Source organism: Cebus imitator, unplaced genomic scaffold, assembly GCF_001604975.1.
Source record: "Cebus imitator isolate Cc_AM_T3 unplaced genomic scaffold, Cebus_imitator-1.0 Scaffold125, whole genome shotgun sequence".
NCBI lineage: Eukaryota > Metazoa > Chordata > Mammalia > Primates > Cebidae > Cebus > Cebus imitator.
In genome coordinates this window covers 4,863,742-4,887,525 of record NW_016107440.1, presented here as the reverse complement: position 1 = coordinate 4,887,525, position 23,784 = coordinate 4,863,742, and the positions used below count along the sequence as shown (strand labels likewise).

At 42.5% G+C, this 23,784-nt stretch overlaps 1 protein-coding gene across 2 annotated transcripts; it reads right to left on the bottom strand.

Moving 5' to 3' along the window:
• Positions 1 to 5,139: 5,139 nt before the first annotated feature.
• LOC108312513 (L-threonine 3-dehydrogenase, mitochondrial) lies at positions 5,140 to 23,494 on the bottom strand. Of its 2 annotated transcripts, XM_017540464.2 has the most exons (9): positions 23,361 to 23,494; positions 14,190 to 14,376; positions 12,289 to 12,331; positions 11,261 to 11,331; positions 9,631 to 9,780; positions 9,359 to 9,531; positions 8,178 to 8,268; positions 7,130 to 7,399; positions 5,140 to 6,546 (listed from the first exon to the last, which is right to left on the bottom strand). In XM_017540464.2, exons 2-9 carry the CDS (start codon positions 14,359 to 14,361, stop codon positions 6,407 to 6,409), a joined length of 1,110 nt encoding a protein of 369 aa, XP_017395953.1. In that variant the 5' UTR covers positions 14,362 to 14,376; positions 23,361 to 23,494; the 3' UTR covers positions 5,140 to 6,406. The 2 variants fall into 2 exon arrangements, with proteins under 2 accessions (XP_017395953.1, XP_017395954.1); XM_017540465.2 differs by lacking the exon at positions 23,361 to 23,494 and having other exon boundaries at positions 7,110 to 7,399; positions 14,190 to 15,025.
• Positions 23,495 to 23,784: the final 290 nt, after the last annotated feature.

Genomic DNA, 23,784 nt, shown 5'->3' with positions numbered 1-23,784 from the left:
ACATCTCACCCTCTGGTAAGACTCACATTTTCTTCCAGATTTTTACATGTTTGAAATGAGGATTATCTTACAACCTCCGTTGTGTAGGTTGTGATTGTAACAGTGCTGACATTCTCTGTTGGTGACATGGGTGCTGTCCAAAACATAGCACTGAAACCTGTGTGGTGACTGTCAGAGGCCAGGAGAAACATTCAGCCATCATTTTAACCCCTGGGAACCAGAGAGTTGTAGGTTTGGGGCGAACCAGGTAGAGTGAGCGCATTCCTAAAACAGGTGTCAAAAGTAGGCTAGATTGGCATAATTATAAAGCTGGTTTACAGTGCCAGTGACGTTTAGGTTTTATGAATTCTTTTTTTTTTTTCCGTGCCCATCAATTTATTTTGATCTCAAGGAAGGTGTTTTGGAGCAGTGCTCAAGAAATAGCTCAACCAAAAGAACATTTAAATTATGTAAAAATGAACTCCAATGAATTCTTTTAAGGAATGTTCTGACATCAAACTTGTACTGGCAGAGAGTAACAGCAGGCGGAAAAACCCGAGACATCAACCACTGAGTCAACAAGTGATTCAGAAAAGCAAAACCCGAAGTTTTAGGAAAACCAAACATGCATTTCTAGATACTTTCTACAGATGCACAATTGAAAGTGTCTGCATCTAGCAAAGTCCCAAAGAGCTCCACAATGGGATACAAAGTAAAATGTCCAGACAACAAGAAAGCATTCTGTTTCATTCTTTTTTCTTTTCTTTTTTGGAGATAGGGTCTAGCTGTGTTGCCCAGGCTGGAGTGCAATTCTGTGATCATGGGTCAAATCAGCCTCTGCCTCCTGAGCTGAAGTTATCCTCCCACATCAGCCTCCCAAGTAGCTGGGGCTACAGGCTCATACCACCACACCCAGCTTATTTTTGTAGACACAGGGTCTCCCCATGTTGCCCAGGCTGGTCTTGAACTCCTGGACCCAAGTGATCCTCCTGCCTCAGCCTCTCAAAGTGTTGGGAGTACAGGCATGAGCCACTGCACCTGGCCATTGTGTCTATTTAAATGCAAGAAGTTTTCTTCCTTTCTTAGTAGAACATAAAATAATAGTGTGTATTATAAATAATAGCATATTTTAATGATACATTTTTAATGATATATTTTCTGGGTACCTTGAATATTAAAAAATTGGGAAAGTACTTCCTTGGAGGCAGGTCCTTGTTCTGGTTCATTCTTTCATACCACAGCTTCCATTACAAATTCTATGTATACTTCTCTCAGCAATATAGGTACAGAAGAATTCTACTTACAGTGTAAAGAAAGAACTGGACAAAATATTTTTCAAGTTTACAACTTTTAACAAATCAAATTCTTAAGGACTTCAGACAAACGGATCAATAAACAAAGTATCACATATACTCCCAAACTAAGGCAAAGTTTTCTCCCAAAAGTAGCCCTTAAAGACACTCACCTTGTATTTGAGGCATTACAGTGTTTCACGATGTACTAAAGGCTGTCCGTAATCTGAAAAGAATACAAGTTATTGTTTTGTGGAAACATATTAGTGGACTTAAACAACCTTAAGCAATGCTAATATTGCTGCTGGTAGGATAAATTGTAAAGGAGTCTCATCAGCAGTCACGGTCTCTAGGATTATAAACCTACAATTACAAGTATTTAGTGTCATTGGAAACAAGCCTTTTAAAAATTGAAAGCAATGCTCTGTGGATTCTGAAAACCAGCTGCTCTGGTGTCACTCATGCACAGGCATGCTTGTGGCTTGAGATAAATGTCCATCAGCCGCAGCATACATAGACCCCAAAACTGCTGCATCCCAAACTACTTAGAAAAAAGATCATCTGCTCTTAATTTATTAGAGGATGCCCAAGTGGGCACCGGGGTCAAATATGAAGTCTGAGTGACATTCCTGAAATGTGAATGTGAAGAAGGGAAGCCCATATCCTGGTTAATAGATTAACAAATCTGAAACACCTTTAACGAACAGTAAAGGTGTATATTTTATCCTCTCATCTACAATCCTCAAAGTTATAGATATAAGTTGGGTGAAAAGGTTTTATGTGATCTTCACATTGGAAGGTGAGGGGTTGGGTGTCTATGTAACTACTTTATAGACATACTAAAGCTATAAACACTGCCATGAAACAATTTTTTTAAAAGTGACTTCCCTAATTCATCTGAATAAAATACCATTAAAACACAAGATGGCCAGGCACGGTGGCTCACGCCTATAATCCCAGCACTTTGGAAGGCCGAAGTGGGTGGATCACCTGAGGTTGGGAGTTTGAGACCAGCCTAATCAACATGGTGAAACCCTGTCTCTACTAAAAATACAAAATAGCCGGGCATGGTGGCGCACACCTGTAATCCCAGCTACTCAGGAGGCTGAGGTAGGAGAATCGCTTGACCTGGGAGGTGGGGGTTGCAGTGAGCTGAGATCACACCATTGCACTCCAGCCTGGGCAACAAGAGCAAAACTCAATCTGGAAAAAAAAATCCACAAGATTACTTTCTCACAGGTGATTTTGATACCAATTCACTGATTTAGAAGCAGTTACCATCCGATTATGTGAGATCTAGTATCCACTCATTTAAATCTCTTATCAGAATGTTAAGATTCCCTCACAAAAAATGAAGTTCATATTCCTCAAACCTTTTAGAAAAATAAAACTTTTAGGTGATCCTCTCACCTCAGCTTCCCAAAAAGCTGAGATTACAAGTATGAGTTATTGCACCCAGCCACAAAAATAAAAGTTTTAAAGAAATGTAAACCATATTGAGGTACTTGAATATACACCAAGAGAGAAAGGTGTTGATGGTGGAGAATTTGATCACAAATTAATTCAGCTCTTTCTGAAGATGAATTAGATTGTGTATAATGAAGAGGCAGGTAAGTGTTTATGCCCTGTGACCCAGTAATTCTACTTCTAGGTTTCAGCAACTAAACCGTGGAATAATTACATCATTGTCATACTCCATTCAATGAGTTATGCAGCTGTCTTTAAATGGCAAATACTAAAACTACATTTAAATTCTTTGTAATACATATAAGACTGGAGAATATTTTAAAATAGCTACTATAATGACATGGCAAAAATTGCAAGTTGAGTCTTTTCCAAAACTTTTGACAATATTGCCTTGGCACTACTTTTATAGTATAAGAAGAAAGTTTTAACCTTCCAATCCTGGGTGTAGAAGCATAGAAGAAAATATAAGATAAACATTACAGATTTCTTTGTGTTATTGGGACAGGGTCTCACCCTGGCTCAGGCTAGAGTACAGTGGCAAGCATAGCTCACTGCAGCCTCAAGCTCCTGGTGCAAGCGATCCCCCAGCTTTGGTCACCTGAGTAGCGGCCACAGGTGTGCGTCACCACATCTGGCTTCAATTATTTTTGCAGCTATGGCAGTCTTGTTATGTTGTCCAGACTGGTCCTGAACTCCTGGCTTTAAGAAATCCTCCTGCCTCAGCCTCCTTAAGTACTGTGATTACAGGTGTAAGTCACTACACAGGGCCCCATACTACAATGCTAACATGTCATTGATTGGGTCTGGAGGGGAAGACAACTTTGTATCTTTTAAATTGTTTGAACTCTTAATAGGAACTTTTTTTTTTTAATTATAGAATTTAAAGCATTTAAAGCACTCATGCCCTTACCATAAAATGCCGTCACAGATTGGTGATTTGGCCCATACAAGTTAAAAAATAGTATCTCCCATCTACCATAGTAAGTGCCCAAAACACAGCAGTAGGTTTTGCTGAGTCTGTTCTGGACTCCAGGCCATCTGTCTTGATGGTAGACATGGGTATCGCTGTTTGTGTAGCAACATGGGGCATATCCCAGCAAGGCTACAAACATGTGAGCAGAAAACTAATAACCACACTAGCAGTCTGTGTAAAACATCAAAACAAAGCCAATCTTGGTATTCTTTTTTATTTATTAAAAAAACTATTTCGGTGGTTAAATCCACTTTTCCTTCTAAGTAGCTTTTTGGGTCATTTCCAAAATTACCCATAAGAAGCCCTTTCTCCCAACAGAAAGGAAAGCATTTTACAGGAAAACATTGATGGGCTCTGGGGTCCCAAGACATGCACCAGATATTGAGTGTTCAGATAGAAGGGGCGACTCTAATTCTAGTCTTGGAGTACAAAGGGGTCAGTGAGTAAGAATTATCCAAAGAAGCTGAAGCATTCATTGTTTTCTCACTCTTATCTAAGGTCTCTGAGAGGTACGTTTATAGATTTGAAAAGATGCAAGGAAGCTGTGTGGAACAAACCCCTCCAAAGGATCTCAAACACAAGGTCATCCTAGGATCCCCGGTAGGAAACGCCGGGAGACTAGGGTCTAGGGGTCAAAGGTGGCTCGAGTTGCTTCTTATCTGATGAAAGGGAAGAATCGCTTGTTCCTTTAAGATAACTGAGAATAAGTTAAGCAAACTTAAGAACTATTTCTTAAACAGTAAGCAATTGTTTTAAAACTCAATTATCTACCCAAATATTCATAGCATTATTCATAATAGCTTAAAAAGTGCACGGAAAAACCTAAATGTCCCTCAGTGGATGAATGGATAAAGAAAATACAGTATTATCCTTACAATGCAATATTATTTAGCAATAAAAAAAAGTACTGATATATGCTAAAACATGGATGAACCTTGAAAATGGATTGCTAGTACAAGCCAGTACAAGGCCGCATTCCAGTTATATAAAATGCCCAGAAGGGGCAAACCCAGGGACACACATACACTATTGGTTGCCTAGGGTGGGAAGTGTTTATATAATATGGTTTCTTTCTGGGATGTTGAAATGGCTCAAGATTATAGTGATAGTTGCAAAACTGTTTAATATATTGAAAACCACAGAACTATAAATAAATTTTATGGTATGTAAACTGTATCTCAATAAACTCTCAGAAAAAGAATTCATTACTAGCTGTCTGGTTTTAAAAAATAAAATCTTCCTGCCTCTCAAGAGTAGCTGAAAAGAAAAATAAAATTTATAAACGCAAGACTAATATTTAGTGGAGGAAAAAGCTATAATAATGTAACTATTAAACAATTCACTTACCTAAAAGTTCTCCAGTTAAGAGTCAAATTAGATGTCAAATCCAGTTATGCCTTCAAAAAATTTCACGCTTTGACCTAACAGTTCAAAACTCCAAATGCATAGCATTTTATTATTAAGCATGTAACATAAATGCCTTTTAATCCTTGATAGCTGTTATCAAATATTTCCATGATTAATCTGTGAAATTGAAGTCTCACTTTCCAGTGATTTTACATGTAGTACATTCTGAGGTCACTGGAAAAAAGTTAACCTGTACGTATCTATACGGTCATTGCATCAGAAATATTTATTTTTATAAATGACAGGATTTACAGTATTTTCAGAACATACTCATGTCCTTGCCATAAAATACCATCACAAATTGGTGATTTGGCCTAACTTTAATTTAAAAACTTAACCTGGATGTATCTATATGGTAACTGCATCAGAGGGTTTAGAGTAGCTCTTCTGAAGGCTCAACCTAGGAAGGTCTAAAAAAAGGATGTAACAAGCAAGTGCTCTTTAGAAAACTGCGTTGGTCTAAATTAGTCTGACTAGTGGGCCTCAGCTGGATTCAAATAACCAGTGGCACCTGGCACATAACGAGTAAAGCTAAAGGGGCATAGCCCAGAAACCTGTATATTAGACAATCTCCCTAGATGCTGACATTGCCAGGTCAGGGAATTGTGTTCCTGGGAATTAAACTTAGCTCACTAACAGGAGGGCAATCAAAATAAGGGAGGGGCTACTCTTCACTGGTTACATCATCTTTAAATTCTTAATTTCCGACAGATCTAGCATCTTACAGAAAAACTAGAAGTGGTAATTGTTGAGGCAGTGTCAAAATATCTTAACCGTGACGAACAGGAGATGAATACACCAAACGTGTTTTACGTTCTGCTGGGATAGTAAAGAAGACTTTTCAATCAGGAGTACATCTTTGAAAGTCCTTAAAATGTAATCTTTGGTCGCTAGTCAAGAGAATAATTGAGTCTTAGGAGGAATATTTAAATGGAATCTAATTAAATACAAATGTCACATACTTCCACCTTCCCAGAAATGGTCAGCTCATCTTAATTAAGGAAATGGAACCTAAGGATGACTTAAGTCTTATTCTGTGGAATGTGTTTAGACAAGTTTAGGCAAACAGTGAAAACTGACAAGTCCCCACCACCGTACCTACAACATTCTGAAAATGCTTGAAATTAACTCCATTCTTTATCTAGCGGTTCAATATGAACTGCCAAAATTTAGCCCTATTAGTCAGTTCCAAATAATGTAGGCTCTTGGGAATCTAGAACCATGGAGTGCTGACAGTTCTCCTTGGACAGTGGATGAGGACACGCATGATCTCCTCTTTCAAACTCTTTCAGTTGGCTTGGGAAACTCTGGTTTCAGATCCATGGAAGTTCAACATGGTAGTCACCAACTCTGGAAGGTCAAAACCATGTTTCCACCCCCAGTCCTTCCGAGCATTGCTGTCATCGAAGTTCATCGGCCAACTATCCGCTAGGAAAACAGATGGAAGAGTAGCTTCAGTTATTCGGGTTGTGGATTTGCAAAAAGGTCTTGACCATTTTACATAAAGGTCTATCGTCCAAGGTACGAAACGGGAAATTCCTTCGAGTAAAGCAGAACCGCTGTGATGCACAGTCACCCTCTTAGGGCAGAAGACTGTTAACCCATTTTTGTCAGGCACTGTGAATTTTCACTCATTATTAAAATCTCACACAACCCCATGAGGTTTTATACTCAAAGAGGTGCTTCCACCCACAAATTGGCAACGTTATAGTATTTGAAAACCCAGGCTGTCTTCATACTACCTCTATTGCTTCTATTTTTCCTTGCTTTATGTTTAAACTGTAAAAAATGATTAAAGGCTAACAAGCTGTTTATTTGGAATTAAATTATTTCACCCACTTTAGATATCATTCCCCCCAAAATCAAAACATCTGCTAGCTTGGGCTCAACAATTTCTCAAGCTCGGCTTCTTCTCCAAAACGTGCCTGGACCCTGGGGAAGGATCTAGGCTCTCCTTATCCTTCCAAGGTTTATGTCTTCCAGGAACTCACAGTAAAGGCCAGGTACCAACCTATGGCCTGCCGGATGGCATCCACGTTGTATGTGATCTGGAACTCTGGCACGTGCTTGAGGACCTCCTGGGCCAGCTCCTCGGGTGTGAAGCTCATGGCACTGACGTTGTAGGTCCTCATGGAGAGGGACTCGGCGGGGGCCTCCATGACCTCCAGGGTGGCCCTGAGACAGTCATCAATATACATCATCGGCAGCCTCGTGTGGGCTTCCAGGTTGCACTCAAATTTGCCATGCTTTGTGGCATCATGAAAAATCTGGACAGCATAGTCTGAAAGGGAATCCCATGTGTGGGTCAGAACAAAGCAATGAACGAGCCTCTTGGATCACGGCAGCAGTTCTCAAATGTTCCAGTCTCAGAGCCCTTTTCACACCAGATTCTTAAAAACTGACAACTCCAGCCAAGCGCAATGACTCACGCCTGTAGTCCCAGCACTTTGGGAGGCCGAGGTGGGCGGATCACGATGTCAGGAGATTCAGACCATCCTGGCCAACATGGTGAAACTCCATCTTTACTAAAATACAAAAAAATTAGCCAGGTGTGGTGGCATGTACCTCTAGTCCCAGCTATTCGGGAGGCTTAGGCAGGGGAATCACTTAAACCCAGGAGACAGGGGTTGCAGTGAGCCAAGATCACACCATTACGACAGAGCAAGACTTTCAAAAAAAAAAAAAAAAGACAGCAATTTCATTTATCACAAAGACAAATCCTCTTAGCAATAAGTCAGTCTATTTTTGTTTGTTTGTTTGTTTTTTGAGACAGGGTCTCACTCTGTCACCCACACTGGAGTGCAGTGGCATGATCTTGGCCTTGGCCTTCTGTGTTCAAGAGACCCTCCTGCCTCAGCCTCCAAGTAGCTCAGACTACAAGTGCGGGCCATCATGCCTGGCTAATTTTTGTTTATTTTTTGTAGAGACAAGGTCTCACTTGTCTCGAACTCCTGCCTCAGCCTCCCAGAGTGCTGGGATTACAAGCATGAGCCACCGCACCTGGCCCGAAAGCCTATCCAATATCTAAGAGACATAAGAAATAGAAAACAACACTTAACCGGTTGTTCCTCCTCCAGGCTGGGAGTCAGCTGAAATGATTCCAGGATATCTCAGGCATCGGAAATCTAACCCATACCGGTAATGATAATACTATAAGAAAGAGAAAATGTATTCAAACACAGATATTTTAAATCAGATAGATGGAAAAAAAGAAAAAAAAAAAAACCTGCCTTTCTCTGAAATGTCATTCCATGCAGTTATATTTAAATACTCCTAAAGAAAATAAAGACTCCTAAGTTTTTATCTTTAAGAAAACATCAACTTTTTGGTGATACATCAATGCTGTAAATAACACATTAGCCTACAGTGGGGATTTCCATCCTCTCTTTGGAAAGGCACCACTGATCATCATTCCTAAATGATTCTGCATGAGTGCATTCCCACACGCGGGCGGCGGGGGGAGAGCAGAGGAGAGAACAGCGGATGAGAGGGAAATGGCTATGGCAGGGCTGGAGGAGAGGCAGCAACGAAATCTACAAGAGTTAGAAAGATAAAGAGTATTTTACAGTAGTTCACACCTATAATCCCAGCACTTTGGGATGCTGAAGTGGGTGAATCACTTGAGGTCAGAAGTTTGAGACCAGCCTGGCCAACATGGCAAAACGCTACCTCTACTAAAAATACAAAATTTAGCTGGGCATGGTAGTATGTGCCCATAACCCCAGCTACTTGGGAGGCTAAGGCACGAGAATTCCTTGAAGCCAGGAGGTGGAGGTTGCCATAGGCTGAGATCAGGCCTCTGCACTCCAGCCTGGGTGACAGAGCAAGACTCTGTCTCAAAAAACAAAACCCAGTAAGATGTTTGAAGTTTTCTGTAACTTTTAGAGTTACTAGCAATGGCTGCCAATACTGGAAGCCAGAAGGATGACAGGGTGCAAGTACAACAAGCAGCAACTGAAGAGATGGGGGCTGCGCTCAGGGAACCCAGGAAATGCTGAGTGTTCCCATACAGCTGTGGAAAGGCGGCCCTGCCAGGGCTGAGGAGGTTGCAGGAGCTGGAGACACCTGCCACATGGCAAACCCAGTGAGTTAAGTAAACGACTCTGGGGCTGGGAGCCAGGGGGAGGTCAAGTTCCCCCAAGGATGAATCAACAGGCATTGGAGGCAGAAAGAATGAAAAAGTAAACAACAAATCATGCAGCCCAGGGCACATTCAGCAATCTTGCTGAGTGATGCTTACTTCTCCCATGAGCTCTGCGTGGACCTTGGACACCCCGTAGATGGTCCTGGGTCTCTGAATACAGAGATCGGGGGTTGGGTTCCGGGGAGAGGTGGGTCCAAAAGCTCCGATCGTGCTAGGTACAAACAATCGCAGGTTGTGTTCTGCAGCAACGTCCAGGATGTTATGCAGGCCTGAAATGAACAGACACGATCAGAATCTGAAAACATCTCTTCTTAAAGAACTAGAAAAGCTGGCAAACAAATCACATCCAGCCAGAGCCAGATGCTTACCCGTTATATTCACTGCTCTCGCCAGGGAAACATTTGCTTCTCCAACGGCGCTGAGCAAAGCGCTATAGTGAAACAGCCAGGTGATGCGGTTGTTTACCACGATCTCCCGAAGATTCTTGTAATCCAAGATATCAGAATAAATGAATGGACCTGCAAGGAACATACACTGAAACCATGAAAGTGAAAAGGGTGGTGGTTTGAAGAACTAAATGGACCTTTCCCCTTTCCCCCGTTGACTTGTGAATTTCCCTGGTAGCCGGGCGGTAACTAAGCCAGCTGGGCACTAGACAGCGTTTTTCTTATACAAGAATCACAAGTCATAACCACACCCCAAGGTAATGACAGCAAATGATCCTACAGGACCTACCTGGGCCAGGCCCTGTTCTAAAGACTTTATGTACATTTCTCTCCCACACAGCCTTGGAGGTAAACACATTTTACTGATGAGGAAACAGGCACAGAGAGGTTAAGCAACTTGCCAGGATCAGAGAATAAGAGGAGGAATTAGGGTTGCAGCTAGGCATCGGGCTCCAGAGTGGGCGCTGTTCCTCCCAGCCCTGTATGCACAGAGTGACTTCCCTCTGCCTCCAAGGTGCACATTTGAAAAGGAACAGAGAAATGCGCTTATTAACCACCACTACCACCCTCGTATAGAAGAGCCAAAATCATGAGTTCATCACACTTAATTACACAGAGGTAAAGCTCATCTTGTTCTGTGCCAATTTTCGCCACTTACAGCAAACTGTCAGTTTTCCCCATGGTGAGCAGCAAAAGGCTGACGCAGAACCAGGAAAAAGTAGGGGGCATTACAAAACCTTATTTTAGGGGCAGCAGGAACAGAGCCTCGCTGTCGCTCAGGTTGGAGTGCAGTGATACAATCACTCACTAGAGCCTCCATCTCCTGGGCTCACATGGTCCTCCCAAGTAGGTAGGACTACAGGCACCTGCCACCATGCCCAGCTCATTTTTTATTTCTTGTGGACAGGATCTCACTATATTGCCCAGGGTAGTCTTGAACTCCTGGGCCCAAGTGATCCTCCTAACCTCAGCCTCCCAAATTGCTGGGATGACAGGTGTGAGCCACCATGCCTGGTCACAAAAACATTTCTGAAGCAGTAAGAAAACCTGACTAAACAAGCTTGAGTTTGTGTGTGTGTATGTATGTGTGTCACAGTTTAACAGCAATTCTACACTGTAACATCAGGATTAATTTCTCCAAATTTTTTTCTTTTTTTTTTTGTCATATCCCCCTTACTTCTGCAAATTTCTCCAAATTTCTAAAGTTCCTTTTCTTCAATAGAGAACTTAGTTTTTGTTTGTATTCTCTCCGAGTCAGTAAGTTAACTTTAAACACAAAAAAGACAGGAAACAAAGTTTTTATTTCAAATAACATCAAAAGATATTATTCCGAAAACTTTAAGGTCAAAAGAACTCTTCTGTTCTTTTATCACTTGAACAAGCAGCAGCATTAAAAAATATTTATTTTTAAGTGAAATACCAGTGCCTCGATAACTTCTCTTTGAGTCATAAACTGGGCTATGAGCTGTTGCACCCACCAACTGCACGAGCCACCTCTTTGTGCTGTGAACATTAAACATAAAAATAAAAGCAAGGCCTACTAATCTCTTACCGCTGTGAAAGACACAATCGGGGGGTTTCTTTATGTCAGACAAAATCACACTGTCCTTCCCGAATCGTTTCCTAAAGGGAAAATCAATACACACAAGTTGGCAACATTAAGATGCAATGAGTCCTGTGAAAAGTCTTTTAAAATAAGAACTGTAATTTTCCACCAGCCTCCAAGTCTCTACTTCCTCTTCCTCCTCAATTCCCCACCTTCAGCTCTTGCCTCTCACACTCGGGCTTCTATTTCCCTGCCCATGGCTCTGTCTTCTATGTCTCCTCTCACCTGACTGTTAATCCTGTTTGTCTCCAATTTCTTCCCCTTACGCTCTAGAGTTTTTTACATCTTCCTTCTCATTCTTCTCTACCCTCTTCTTATTCTCTTATCCCATTCCCTCCAAATCCCACACGGTTCCCTTCCAGTTTGTGCCTGTACTTCCCTTGGCTCCCAAACAACTAAAAGTCAAAGTGCTTCTTTGGGAGCTGTGTGTCTCATTTTGCCTAAGTTAGGAAAGAGAGAGAGAGGAGAGCAAAGGACCAGTCTGGAGATGTTGAGTCAAGGGCTTGCAACACGTCTGTGATATTCAGAGGCAAAATAAAATGTGTTTAAGGCTGGGCACAGTGGCTCATGTCTGCAATCCCAGGACTTTGAGAAGGTGAGGTGGACATATTGCCTGAGGTCCAGCCAGCCTGGGCAACACAGCGAGAACCTGTCTCTGCCAAAACTACAAAAAATTATCCAGACGTGCTGGCATGTGCCTATAGTCCTAGCTATTTGGGAGGCTAAGGCATGAGAATCGCTTGAACCCAGGAGGTGGAGGTTACAGTGAGCTGAGATTGCACCACTGCACTCCAGCCTGGGTGACAGAGCGAGGCTCCATCTCAAAAAAGTATATAATATTTTAAGCAGTTATTTAGATATATCTTAATGCTAAGGAGCAAGATGCGAGAGAAAAGAAGTTTAAAAGACATTACAGATGAGCTCCACATATTTAAGAACTCAGATTTTAAATTTCAAGTTTTTAGAGTTCTTACCTCAAAAGATTAGCAAGCCCCACTCCCAGCTGGCCAAGACCCCCTAGATGAAAAAGAAAAAAAAAAGTGAAGCTTTAATGCACATCTAACCAGTTCGATTATTATTCCCAGAATGCAATAACTAGTTTTCAGTCTTAGCTAACTAGGCAAATCCTAGGTTGAGCTGATGTAACTCCTGCTTATTTCAAATCTTCCCAGGAATATGGTGCAGCACTTGGAAATGCAATGACCTCCCCAGGCTAGGACAGAGATCAATACAGGTAATATTGGTTTCAGAGACAACACTCTCGCCAGCATGGGGTGGTTCAGAGAAAGAGGAGAAGCAAGGGCACAAGAAGAAGAAAATCTCATGAGAGCCAGACACAAGTCTGGAATTTCTTGGGGCAGGAACTCACCCCTGGCCTTCATTATTTTGATAAGCTCTGAAGCTTGTCTGCTATGGGTGACAAAATCATTCAAAACCAATATAAACAGATTAATAGCCACCTCTGGTGAGATGAGCCAGAATCCCATTTTCTATTAGAACTGGACTGGGATATGAAAGGGCAAAGAGGGAGGGAGAAACCAAGCAGCCATTTGGAAAAAAAAATGTAGATAACTGCAAGGTGGCACTGGGAAATTACACTGAATAGTACAGCTTCTAATTTGAAGGCTTAAACATGCCATTGACAGAAATGGGAGGGAAGTGGGCTAGGAGCACATTTGGAAAAGGACAACAGTCCATTTCATTTGGGAGAAATAGGTGAGGCAGGAAGATATAAAAGTGGGATTTCCTGTAAGCATTTATTAACTTGGTAATAAAACCAGGACACCCTGAAATATACATTATTAGTGGAGGTGAGAGGGAATAAAACAAACACTTGGACAACATGATGGGTAAATCAGAAGAAAGGCATGGAGGGAAATCGAAGCTTGAAACTTACTTCAGCATCAGAAGCAGAGAAGGTGGTAAAAGAAGCAGAGGTGTGCGCGCGTGCGCGCACGCATGCACACACACACACACACACACACACGAGGTTAATGCTGTAAAACCAAGGAAAAAAAGCCTGGCAAGAAAGAGAAATAAAACATGTCCATCAAACTGGAGGTAGGCTTGGGCTGGCTGGAAGTGACAGAGTAAAGTGTGGAATGAGAAGGACATGGAATCAGGTGCTGAACATATTGCGGTATGGATGTTGAGGGCGCAAGTCACTGGCAACGATGAGCTCAATGGCGATGATGAGCTCAAGGGCCGTGATGAGCTCGATGACAACGGTGAGTGCCATGGGAACAAGTCCCTTGGCCAGACGCTAAACTTAACTTCTCTATTTTCAACATGCAAATGTGCAATAACAGTTTGGGATTAACGACTCTGAGTTTAGGTTGAGGAATCTGGCCAGGGAAAGGCATGCCTAACACCAGAATTAATGTTCTAGCCCCAGCACCTTCCTGTAACTAGCCTTCGCTCCCCATACTGATCCTAATATGGAAGGGAACCAAGTTCCAGAGAAGCTATCTAGGGTTCCTAGATTCCTTCAGAAAACAAAAAAAATTATGACAGGGAAAACCAAGTGCTGGCAACAGTGGAAAAGGCAGTGTCTGATCAATAAGATCAGCTGCCCTAATTTAAAACTTTGTATAATAAAATACCTAATTCCGAAATCCTTTTAATAGTGCAGACAATAAATCCAGATTCTGTCATCTGGCCAAGCCTGTTTTTGCTGCATTACTGGCTACAGGGACAGGCAGTGTAATTCAGATAGCATATTACACATTCCAAAAACAAAGGCACAGCCACATAGCATAGGAAAGAACAAGCCATGGAAGTAAAAAAAAAAAAAAAAAAAAAAAAAAAAAAAAAAAAAAAAAAAAAAAAAAAAAAAAAAAAAAAAAAAAAAAAAAAAAAGAAAAGAAAATCCAACCTGTAATTAAGACCCGTGGATGGTCTGTGTCAGAGAAAGAGGCAGAGTGGAAGTTAGCATCTGCTGGAATTTGCCGAGGGGAGAGGCCCAGAAATCGGACCGGCAGGACAGACGTCCAGCAGACACACGCTGGGCTCTGCCCCACTCGCCTCAGCATCCTAATGAACGGCATTTTCTTTTCAAATACCTTGTGGGAAGAAAATGAGCAGAGTTAATGATGTGACCTTTTATCCCTCCAGCTCTTCAAAACAAACTCTTCAACTGAAATGAACACTAAGATTGCCAGCGAATGGGCAAAGCTGTGGTTTTAGATTCAGGAACGGAACGAAAGAGACTGCTGAGTTCGCCGATGGGAAGCCAGTCAAGGGCCTCCCGTGAGCCAGGCCCTGTGATAAAGGGATAAAGGGTTGCTCACACAAAGTCTGGCCAAACAAAGGCTGAACTGAGATTCAGAATTGACACTGCACAGCGCTGACACCAGCTGGGATCTAATGCAACAGAGGTGGTTACTGCACAGAGAACCTGCACATCACAGAGACAAAGTCGGTGGATCCTGGTGAAGGCTTTAAGTCTTGACTACAACTGTTATCAACTTATCCACAATGTCTGAGGATACAAATAGGTCCCAGAACAAACACAAAGTGCCCTGTAAATCTTGTGTTAACACTCACATGTTGTCTTACAATGAACCAGCCTAGAAAAGCAGAGGTGTGAGACAAAAAGGCTCGCAGCAATATTTAGGAAGCTGTGAAGAGTTTTTGTTTTACCATCATCTCTGGAGAGAGGGTCATGTAGAAAAGCCATTTTCTTATAGTTTCAAAGATCACATAATTTTTTTTGTTGTTTTTTATTTTATTACTATTATACTTTAAGTTCTGGGGCACATGTGCAGAAAGTGCAAGTTTTTTACATAGGTATACACATCAAAAAGTGGCCAAAGGATATGAACAGATATTTTTCAAAAGAACACATAACTTAATTTAGTCTAGCTCCACCTCCTCGTCAGCTTTAGCTCCTGCTGATCATGAAATCAGTCTTTGCCTTGGGGGTCAAGATGGTCCAGTCACATACAGCTTGGGACTGCCATGTTCCTCAACCTGTCCCCAACGCCCAGGCAGGCACATCCTGAGAGTAAAGCAGAGCTGTCCAGCTTGCTTTGCTGGGTCTAACAGCAAACCACCCACCCTCCCTACAGGCAGGCCTATCACATACTGCACACCGACCTGCGGCCTCTCCCCTCTCACCCGCTGGAAGATCTTTTACAACAGAAAAGGCAGGTGAGCTTCAAAGCCAACTCAGGTGTCCCATCCCCTCAATCATCTTCTATTTTGCATTATAAATGGAGAAAAGGTTCAAAACAAAACAAAACAAAAGAAACCACACACACAGACATCATCTGTAAGATCCGAACTTACAGGACGGTACTCGGTGCCTCAAGTAGATTTAAGAAAGTGATTCCAAGTTAAACGCAAGAGGTAGCAGAAGCTTTCTTGCAATCCCTAATCATACCAAAACCTAAATTACAGGAAAAAGAAGGAAAATAAGGTCCTTTCAAAACATGCACCCTTTCTTGGTCATGAGGGTTTTACTCTTTAGTACTCCAAAACCAGGTGGGTGGAAGCTGCCTGGTGGCTTCTGAGGGGTCAGTGACTGGACGCAACAGGTGTCCGCATCTATAAAACACCTGAGGCCTTTTGGCCCAGCTAATGTTCTCAAGTAAGTGAGCAGAGGAGAACCTTCTCACTGTGGGTGCATCTCTGCTTTCACTGCACAGGCCTCAAGTGATGAGGGAGGTGTCTAGGATAGGCCACATTACGGGAAAGGCCTCAGCTTTTCCTCAAGCAGCCCTTAAAGGGACACTAAGTGTAGCCACTGCTGGCACCTGAAACCAGTTAAGAACTTAGATTCTTACAGTCACTTATTTCAGCAAGTGCAGAGGGATACTGAGGAAGCCCAGAGACAGTATTTCCTGGAACATTTGAAACTGAAAGACAATTCCCAAAAGCAAAATAATGAATGGCCATGGCTAAAAACGGTTTGTTCAAATTTACAAGAAAAAAACAACCCTATCAAAAAGTGGGCAAAGGATATGAACAGATACTTATCAAAACAAGACATTTATGCGGTCAACAAACATATGAAAAAATGCTCATCATCACTGGTCATTAGAGAAATGCAAATCAAAACCACACTGAGACACCATCTCACACCAGTTAGAATGGTGATCATTAAAAAATCTGGAGACAACAGATGCTGGAGAGGATGTGGAGAAATAGGAACACTTTACACTGTTGGTGGGAATGTAAATTAGTTCAACCATTGTGGAAGACAATATGGTGATTCCTCAAGAATCTAGAAATAGAAATACCATTTGACTCAGCAATCCCATTACTGGGTATACACCCAAAGGGATAAATCATTCTATTATAAAGACACATGCACATACATGTTCATTGCAGCAATGTTTACAATAGCAAAGACTTGGACAACCCAAATGCCCATCAATGATAAACTGGATAAAGAAAACATGGCACATATACACCATGGAATACTATGCAGCCATAAAAAAGGATGAGTTCATGTCCTTTGCAGGGACATGAAGCTGGAAACCACCATTCTCAGCAAACTGACACAAGAACAGAAAACCAAACACCGCATGTTCTCACTCATAAGTGGGTGTTGAACAATGAGAACACATGGACACAGGGAGGGGAACATCAAAACTGGGGCCTGTTGGGGGTTTGGGAGGCTAGGGGAGGGATAGCAGGAGGTGGGGAGATTGGGGAGGGGTAACATTAGGAGAAATACCTAATGTAGGTGACTGGGGGGCGGGGGATGGTAGATGCAGCAAACCAGTATGTCACACGTATACCTATGTAACAATCCTGCATGATCGGCACATGTACCCCAGAACTTAAAGTATAATAATTAAAAAAAAAATCAAGTACAGATGAACTCTAAAAAAAAAGGGGGGGGATTTGTTTCGTTTTTTGTTTTAAAGATTGAAAAGACTAGAGCTGCAGGGGAAAGCAAATCCTGAAGATATGAAACAGGTACGACAATATTCATCTCATCTCCACAAAGGGAAAACATGAAGGAGGCACCCAACAAATTGTTAATTGAATGTGAAGTTTCAGTTCAACAACATGGACAGTTCGTAATGGAGTTGGTTCTTCCTACTCCACTATGATTAGCAGGTAACATTTTTTGCTGTTTATATGCCACAAGCTGGTGAGTGCTTAACTGTACTATCCCAAGTACTACTGCCTGAGAAAACCTAGTTCTTAACCACCTCGCAGCAATACTGCCTGTTACAGGATCGCTTTAACAATACATAGGTACTAAAAACAAAAATAAAACGTAAAAAACCTCCAACCATCTACAGCATGTAGCTTTCCATCTTGCTCCTGCCAAGTTGAACTTAACACTCTTAAGACGGCAGTTCTCTAATTTTTTGGTCTTAGAACTTCTTTATACTCTTAAAAATGGAGAACTCCAAAGAGCTACTGTTTATGTGGGTTATAGCTATTAATATTTAGCGTGTTAGATATCAAAACAAATAAATGTTTAACATCTTTATTAATTGACTTAAAAACAATAAACACGTTAACAAACATCATTATTAAAGTAACTATATTTTCGGGAGGCTGAGGCGGAACTGCTTGAGCCTGGGAGGTGGAGGTTGCAGTGAGACAACATGGTGCCACCACACTCGACTCCAGCCTGGGAGACATAGCAAGACTCCATCTCAAACAAACAAAAAAACCATATTTTCCAAAACAAAAAATATTTAGTGGAAGGAGTGCCATTATTTTAAACTGTATACTTCTCTTTAAAAAAAAAAAAAAAAAAGACCTGGATTTTCACATCTGCTTCTGCAATTTGTTGCTGTAATTGAAAAAAAATCAAAACACAGCAAAGCAGTGAAAAGGAAACGGTATTTTATTCATTTTTCAAATAATTCTGGATATTCATCTTTGATACCACTCCAAAACTCAATGCATCAGTGTTCTTACAGGTTAGTTGCAATGAGGAATCTAAAAACTTATCAATAAATTTTTGAACTTTGGTACAATAAAACTTACTTGAATGCTTTAAATCAGTGGTCTCCAACCTTTTTGGCACCAGGGACCAGTTTTGTGGAAGACAATTTTCCACGGACTAGGAGGAAGCAGGATGGTTTTGGAATGATTCAAGCATGTTACATTTATTGTGCACTTTATTTCTATTATTATTGCATTGTAAGATATAGTAATTATACAACTCAACATAATCCAGAATCAGTGGGAGCCTGAGCATGTTTTCCTGTAACTAGATAGTCCCATCTAGTAGCAGATCATCAGGCATTAGATTCTCATAAGAAGCATGCAACCTGGATCCCTCCCATGTGCAGTTCACAACAGGGTTCACGCTTCTGTGAGACTCTAATGCCATAGCTTATCTGACAGGAGGCAGAGTTCAGGCAAGCAATGAGGAGCAGCTGTAAATACAGATGAAGCTTTGTTCAGTCACTGCTGCTCACCTCCCGCTGGGCGGCCTGGTTCCCTACAGGCCACGGGGCAAGCACTGCTTTAAATGGATCTTTTAGCCCTGCTTGACTCTGTACCTTCGTGCATTAGTCTTTTGGAAAATATTGGTTAAGTAATGCACATTGTCCAAAGATTAACACACTTCACTATATAATATTAAAAAGTCCTACTAGTTAATATCACCACTGATCTCATCAGAAAATTCCTTAGTATGGGGAAGCTGTCAAACTCATGGTGAAATTAATTGGCAACAAACACTGTTAGTTGTTTCCTTGAAGTGACAGGCTTTGTTCATGTTTTAGAATATACCGGACAATTTTCCATACCCATTGTTTGTCAGTCATTCTGTCAAGCAAAAATGGTTTTTCTATAAAGAAATGTGGCCAGTTCAGCTCACAATTCAATCATACACTGCTTTACCTGAAGACAACGATTATACTTTGAAACATGTAACAGAAGCGCTTTATGAGCACATCCCTGCATTATGCAGCATATCAGAGAGATGCACACTCATAAGTCAAGATTTAATCAGGACAATCATTTTTACTGTTTCATCAGGGACATTCTTAAATAAAGCTGGCAATTTTATTTTTTATTGAAAGCATATGGCAGTGAAGAATACGTGATGATTACAACAGCTTGGTACCACTGCCTTGATTTGCACAAGGGCATCAGGAGTTTTACCCAGCATTGTTCTGGCACCATTAATGCAAGTTCAATGCACTTGTTCCAGAATGAACCACAAAATTCAAAAAGTTGTTCAACACTTTGAATATCTTGGCACTACTCATGTTTAATGCGAAACATTCATTAAAAAGATACTTTCTATTGTAAATATAAAGGATTGTACATTATGTTACATATTACAATAAAAAGATTATCTAAAAAGGTATTGATTGGCTTGGTGCTGATACCAGAAGAATACAAGCAAAATGGCAACTCTAGGCTTTCTTCCATTTGTAAGGCAGAAATGCACTTCTATGGTCAATATACCAACTGGGTCTTCATGTTTCAGAGAGATCTTTCATTTGACAGAAAGTTGAAGTACTATGAGCTCTTTCAATGCATTTTCATCTAAACAAGGCTTTACTGTGTGTTTCTGCAATCCATGCAACTTGAACATTTATCCTGCTTCATGCTTCAACTTTTTGTTATAGCTTTCTTGAAAAGCTGTAACAAAAATTTCTGGCATTTAAAAAGCTCATTATATTCACACTATGCCATTCATTTCATTTTTCTTTAAAGGACTCTAAATGGTTGGTCTCAAAATAATGCTAATGGCACCAAAATACTATTGAAAATGGTTCTGCGGCATAAGATACATAAGGCCAATTACTAGCAGCTCTAAAGCTCAGGAAAGCTTTCACCTTGTCTTAGTTTTGCCCATTTCTCTGGAGTAATCCCTCCCTTCCATGAGTCAGGGAACTCTGACATATTCATTTCATTTTTTTCAGCATTTTAGGCATAGGTAGTACAGCCGTGAGCTGAAAAATCAAGTTCTCTAATATCCCCCTTTTAAGCCAATAATCTATCCTTAAATTAAAAGAATCCTTTTAGGATAAATTATTAAATTCAAAAATAATTTTATGCCATTTGAAATTTTAGAAAGGTTTTTCCAATCAAGACTACAGAGTATACTGTTTGTTTTTCCATGTAGGACAGAAAACTCTGGGATTTCAAATTAATAACTTATCAAAAGAAAATGAGGTCACAGATGTAACAGGCATAAGTAAAGATAGCCAATAAGTGCACAGTAGGAATACTAAGTGCAAACTGAGTTCATCTCTGAAAATGCAGGTATTTTTATTCTAACCCTAACACCTTAGAAGACTTGAGAAACAGAAGAACACACAGGCACACTTCCACTAGCCATCACAGCAAAGCTCTTTGCAAGTCATGTAATCTCTGGGAAACTCACTGCACACTTGTGAAAGAAAGAATGAAAAAGGTAAGTAACATCTTAGAATTCTTTTCAACAATAGTTTTGACCTTATGGACACTACAAAGGGTCTCAGGGACCCTCCACAGTTCCCCAGATCACATTTTGAGAAGAGTTATTGTAAGGTAAAACTTTCTTTGCCAAGTTGGATATTAAATTTATATAGAGAAGCCATCAAAGAAGATTTTCAGTCCCTCTCCTCTTACAGATCAAATGACAGCCCATAAACTTTCTCTCCCAAGCACCTTGTTTACTTTAATTGCAAGGGATAAAGAGGACCAGGTTAACAGACTCTCCACCACAAATAATGAGGCACTTTCCCAACCTGAGGCCGCTCAGGGGTGGTCACAGAAGGTCACAACTTCTTCCATGTCCCTGTATATCCACTTATCTGCATGAACAGCAGCAGCAGTCACACAGCAGTGGCATGTGGAAGTGAGGGGCGATGCAGATAGACTCACAGCTCAGCTGGTGTGAGTGACTGCCTGCACATGGGTGGGTGGTGAAGGTGTCAAGGATATGAAGGTCTGTAATTTGGGCTGCTGCAAGAATGGGCTTTCTGGAGAACTAGGTCGGGTGAGAAGACAAGCAAGTTTGGTTGTGGATATGTTGGGTTTAGGTGTCAGGACACAATACAGTTGCCTCTTCCAGCAAGTTGTGATGCATGTTCGCACTCACTCAATGCTGTGTCTAAGAGACAGACGGAAAGGAGAAACCATGACCGGTTTACATCTCAAAAAATAAAATGGTCCTCTTCTCAGAAAAGTTACTTGCGTTTCTTGGGGTGTTGGGGGTGGGACTTAATACAACGGTGATTACTCTAAAGATAGATAATTTTTTTGATATTAAGCAAACTTCCACCCATAATACTGAAGGCAACTAGACATGCAGCATCAGTTTTCCTCAATATTCTTGCTGTCCTGAGATCTCCCAAGATTTCTGGCTGTAATCACTCTTAGGTATGGAGACAGTAGAAGATGTATGAAGTAATGTCTTTAGCAATTAAGCGTAAAACTAAGAAATCCAGCCTCCAACAGATGAATGGATCAAGAAAGCAGGGTTTATACATACAATGGAGATTATTCAGCCTTAAAAAGAAGGAAATTGTGACACTTGCTACAACATGGATGAACCTCAAAGTCATCAGACTAAGTGAAATAAGCCAGTCACCAAAGGACAAACACTGTATGACCGCACTGATGTGCATTATTTAATGTACTCGAAAAATCACAGAAAGATTAGCAGAAAGGTGGCTGGTTGTCAAGGGCTGGGGTGGAGGCAGGGAAATTAGTGTTTAATAAGCAGAGGGTTTCAGTTTTACAAGATGAACAAGTGCTGGAGATTGCACAATAATGGTGCAGGAGCCTTTCTGCTGCTGGTGCCTTCACGCCCAGCCCCCCACATCCGGACTTCCCTGCTCTGAAGTCAGTGATAACTACCAAGTTGACAACTTCCTGGCGCCAATGCCCCCTCCTCACTTCTAAGCTAATACCTATGTCCATGGCCACCTCCATTCTCACTAGGTTCCCCCATCCCAATCATCTGCTTTCAGGAGCAAAAACGTTTGCCAGATGCGTTTGCAAGGCAGCCTCGGCTTTAAAACCTTTGGCTCATTACATCAACATCTATGCATCCTCTTAATAGTAATGAACTAAGGAAAAATCAGGCGCCTCATAACACGGAGCCTTGACGAAGCATCTGCTTTCCTGAACTCTCATTTAACCATCACAGCAACCCTGAAGCTAGGACCTTCTCCCCATTTTTCAGGATCAACTGACCGGCCCAAGGTCAGGCAGTTACTAACTACCAAGACGGCGTAGGTGCACCGAGTCCCAAACCCTCTATTCCTACCATCCCGTCTCTACCCCTCAACAGAAGAGATGCGATCAGATGCCTAAGACAAGGCAAAGAAAATGAAACACTCCCAGGGCCACGCAGGGGGCACCTTTCCTGGCAGCCGGCATCCCTCCCCATGGGGACAGCACGGACTAGCCAGGGGCTCTGGGCCGGCGGCCCGCCTCGCAGTGTGCTCCTGGCTTCATCGCCTTGCCAAATTTCAAGTTTCCGCGTCCTCAGATTGGGTTCAATCACCATGCCGCCCCAGTAGATTGTTGAGGGCATTTTAATAAAAGCAGTGAGTCTATGAAAAGCACTGGGCAAACTGCGCGGTCCATGTAAAGGCTCCATCTGTATTCGCTTTTTTTTTTTTTTTTTTTTTTTTTTTAAATTAAATCTTTGAGCCGGTAGTCTGGGTTTTACCTGGGAATGATCCGAAAGCCAGAAAGGGTAGAGAAAATCCCAAAGCTCTAAGCGTGAGCAAGGGAGGGTCTCAGAGTGAGGTCTGACTCTGCAGAGCGGGCGTCCCCTCCTCCCGCGCGCAGCTGCTCGGGACGAGAAGCGGGAGGGGCACGCAGGGCGAGGACGCGAGGCCTCAGGAGGGCCCGGTGGACAGGGTGTGCAGTCCCACGCCCCGCGGGCGATGGCTTCCCAAAGTCTGGAGAAACCGGTTTTGCCGGGCCGGCCATGCCCGCCCCTCTTACCGGCTTGGGGAGCCCTTTCAAAAGTGGAGGGGAGCGGGTGTCGCGCCCTCCCAACCCTGGCAGCGCCTGGGCCCTCCCCCCACCAGGCTCTCTCCCGACCCTATAACCACCGCCGGGGGTCCTCGGAGCGCGCCCGGGAGCGCAGAGTCTGCGGCGCCGCGACCTCGGCCAGCCCCTGGTCATCCGCTCCGCGGCCATTCCCCACTCCGAGAAGGGGCTCGGCTCCCGCCTCCGCCGGGGGAAACGTCGGGATACCTCAGCACTGACCGTTCTGTGCACCCCGCGGAAGCTGCGAACCCGGAGCCGGAGACACCATCGCACGCGATGGGCAGACAACAACCCGTACACCCAGCGTGGCAGGTCCCCTCGCCTTTATCCCCCGCCGCCCCGCCCGGCGCACCAATCCCCAGCCGAGGAGGCAGCGCGGGGGGCGGGTCGTGCACGCCCAGCGCTGGGAGAACTCAGGGACCGCCAGGGAGGGGGCGACCCGGCCAGAGCCGCACGCGACCGAAATCCGCACTCCGGAGCGGCAGAGCGCGCTCTCTTGCTGTTTAGCGGCTCCCTAGCAAATGACGTGGGGAAGGAAC

What these genes read in the sequence shown, in the direction of transcription:
- LOC108312513 (XM_017540464.2), bottom strand. Translation starts at nt 14,361, where the DNA reads ATGCCGTTCATTAGGATGCTGAGGCGAGTGGGGCAGAGCCCAGCGTGT. An exon ending in GGGCTTGCTAATCTTTTGAG is followed by an intron (nt 11,332 to 12,288) that starts GTAAGAACTCTA and finishes TTTTCCCTTTAG; the next exon opens with GAAACGATTCGGGAAGGACA. An exon ending in GAGAGCAGTGAATATAACGG is followed by an intron (nt 9,532 to 9,630) that starts GTAAGCATCTGG and finishes TGTTCATTTCAG; the next exon opens with GCCTGCATAACATCCTGGAC.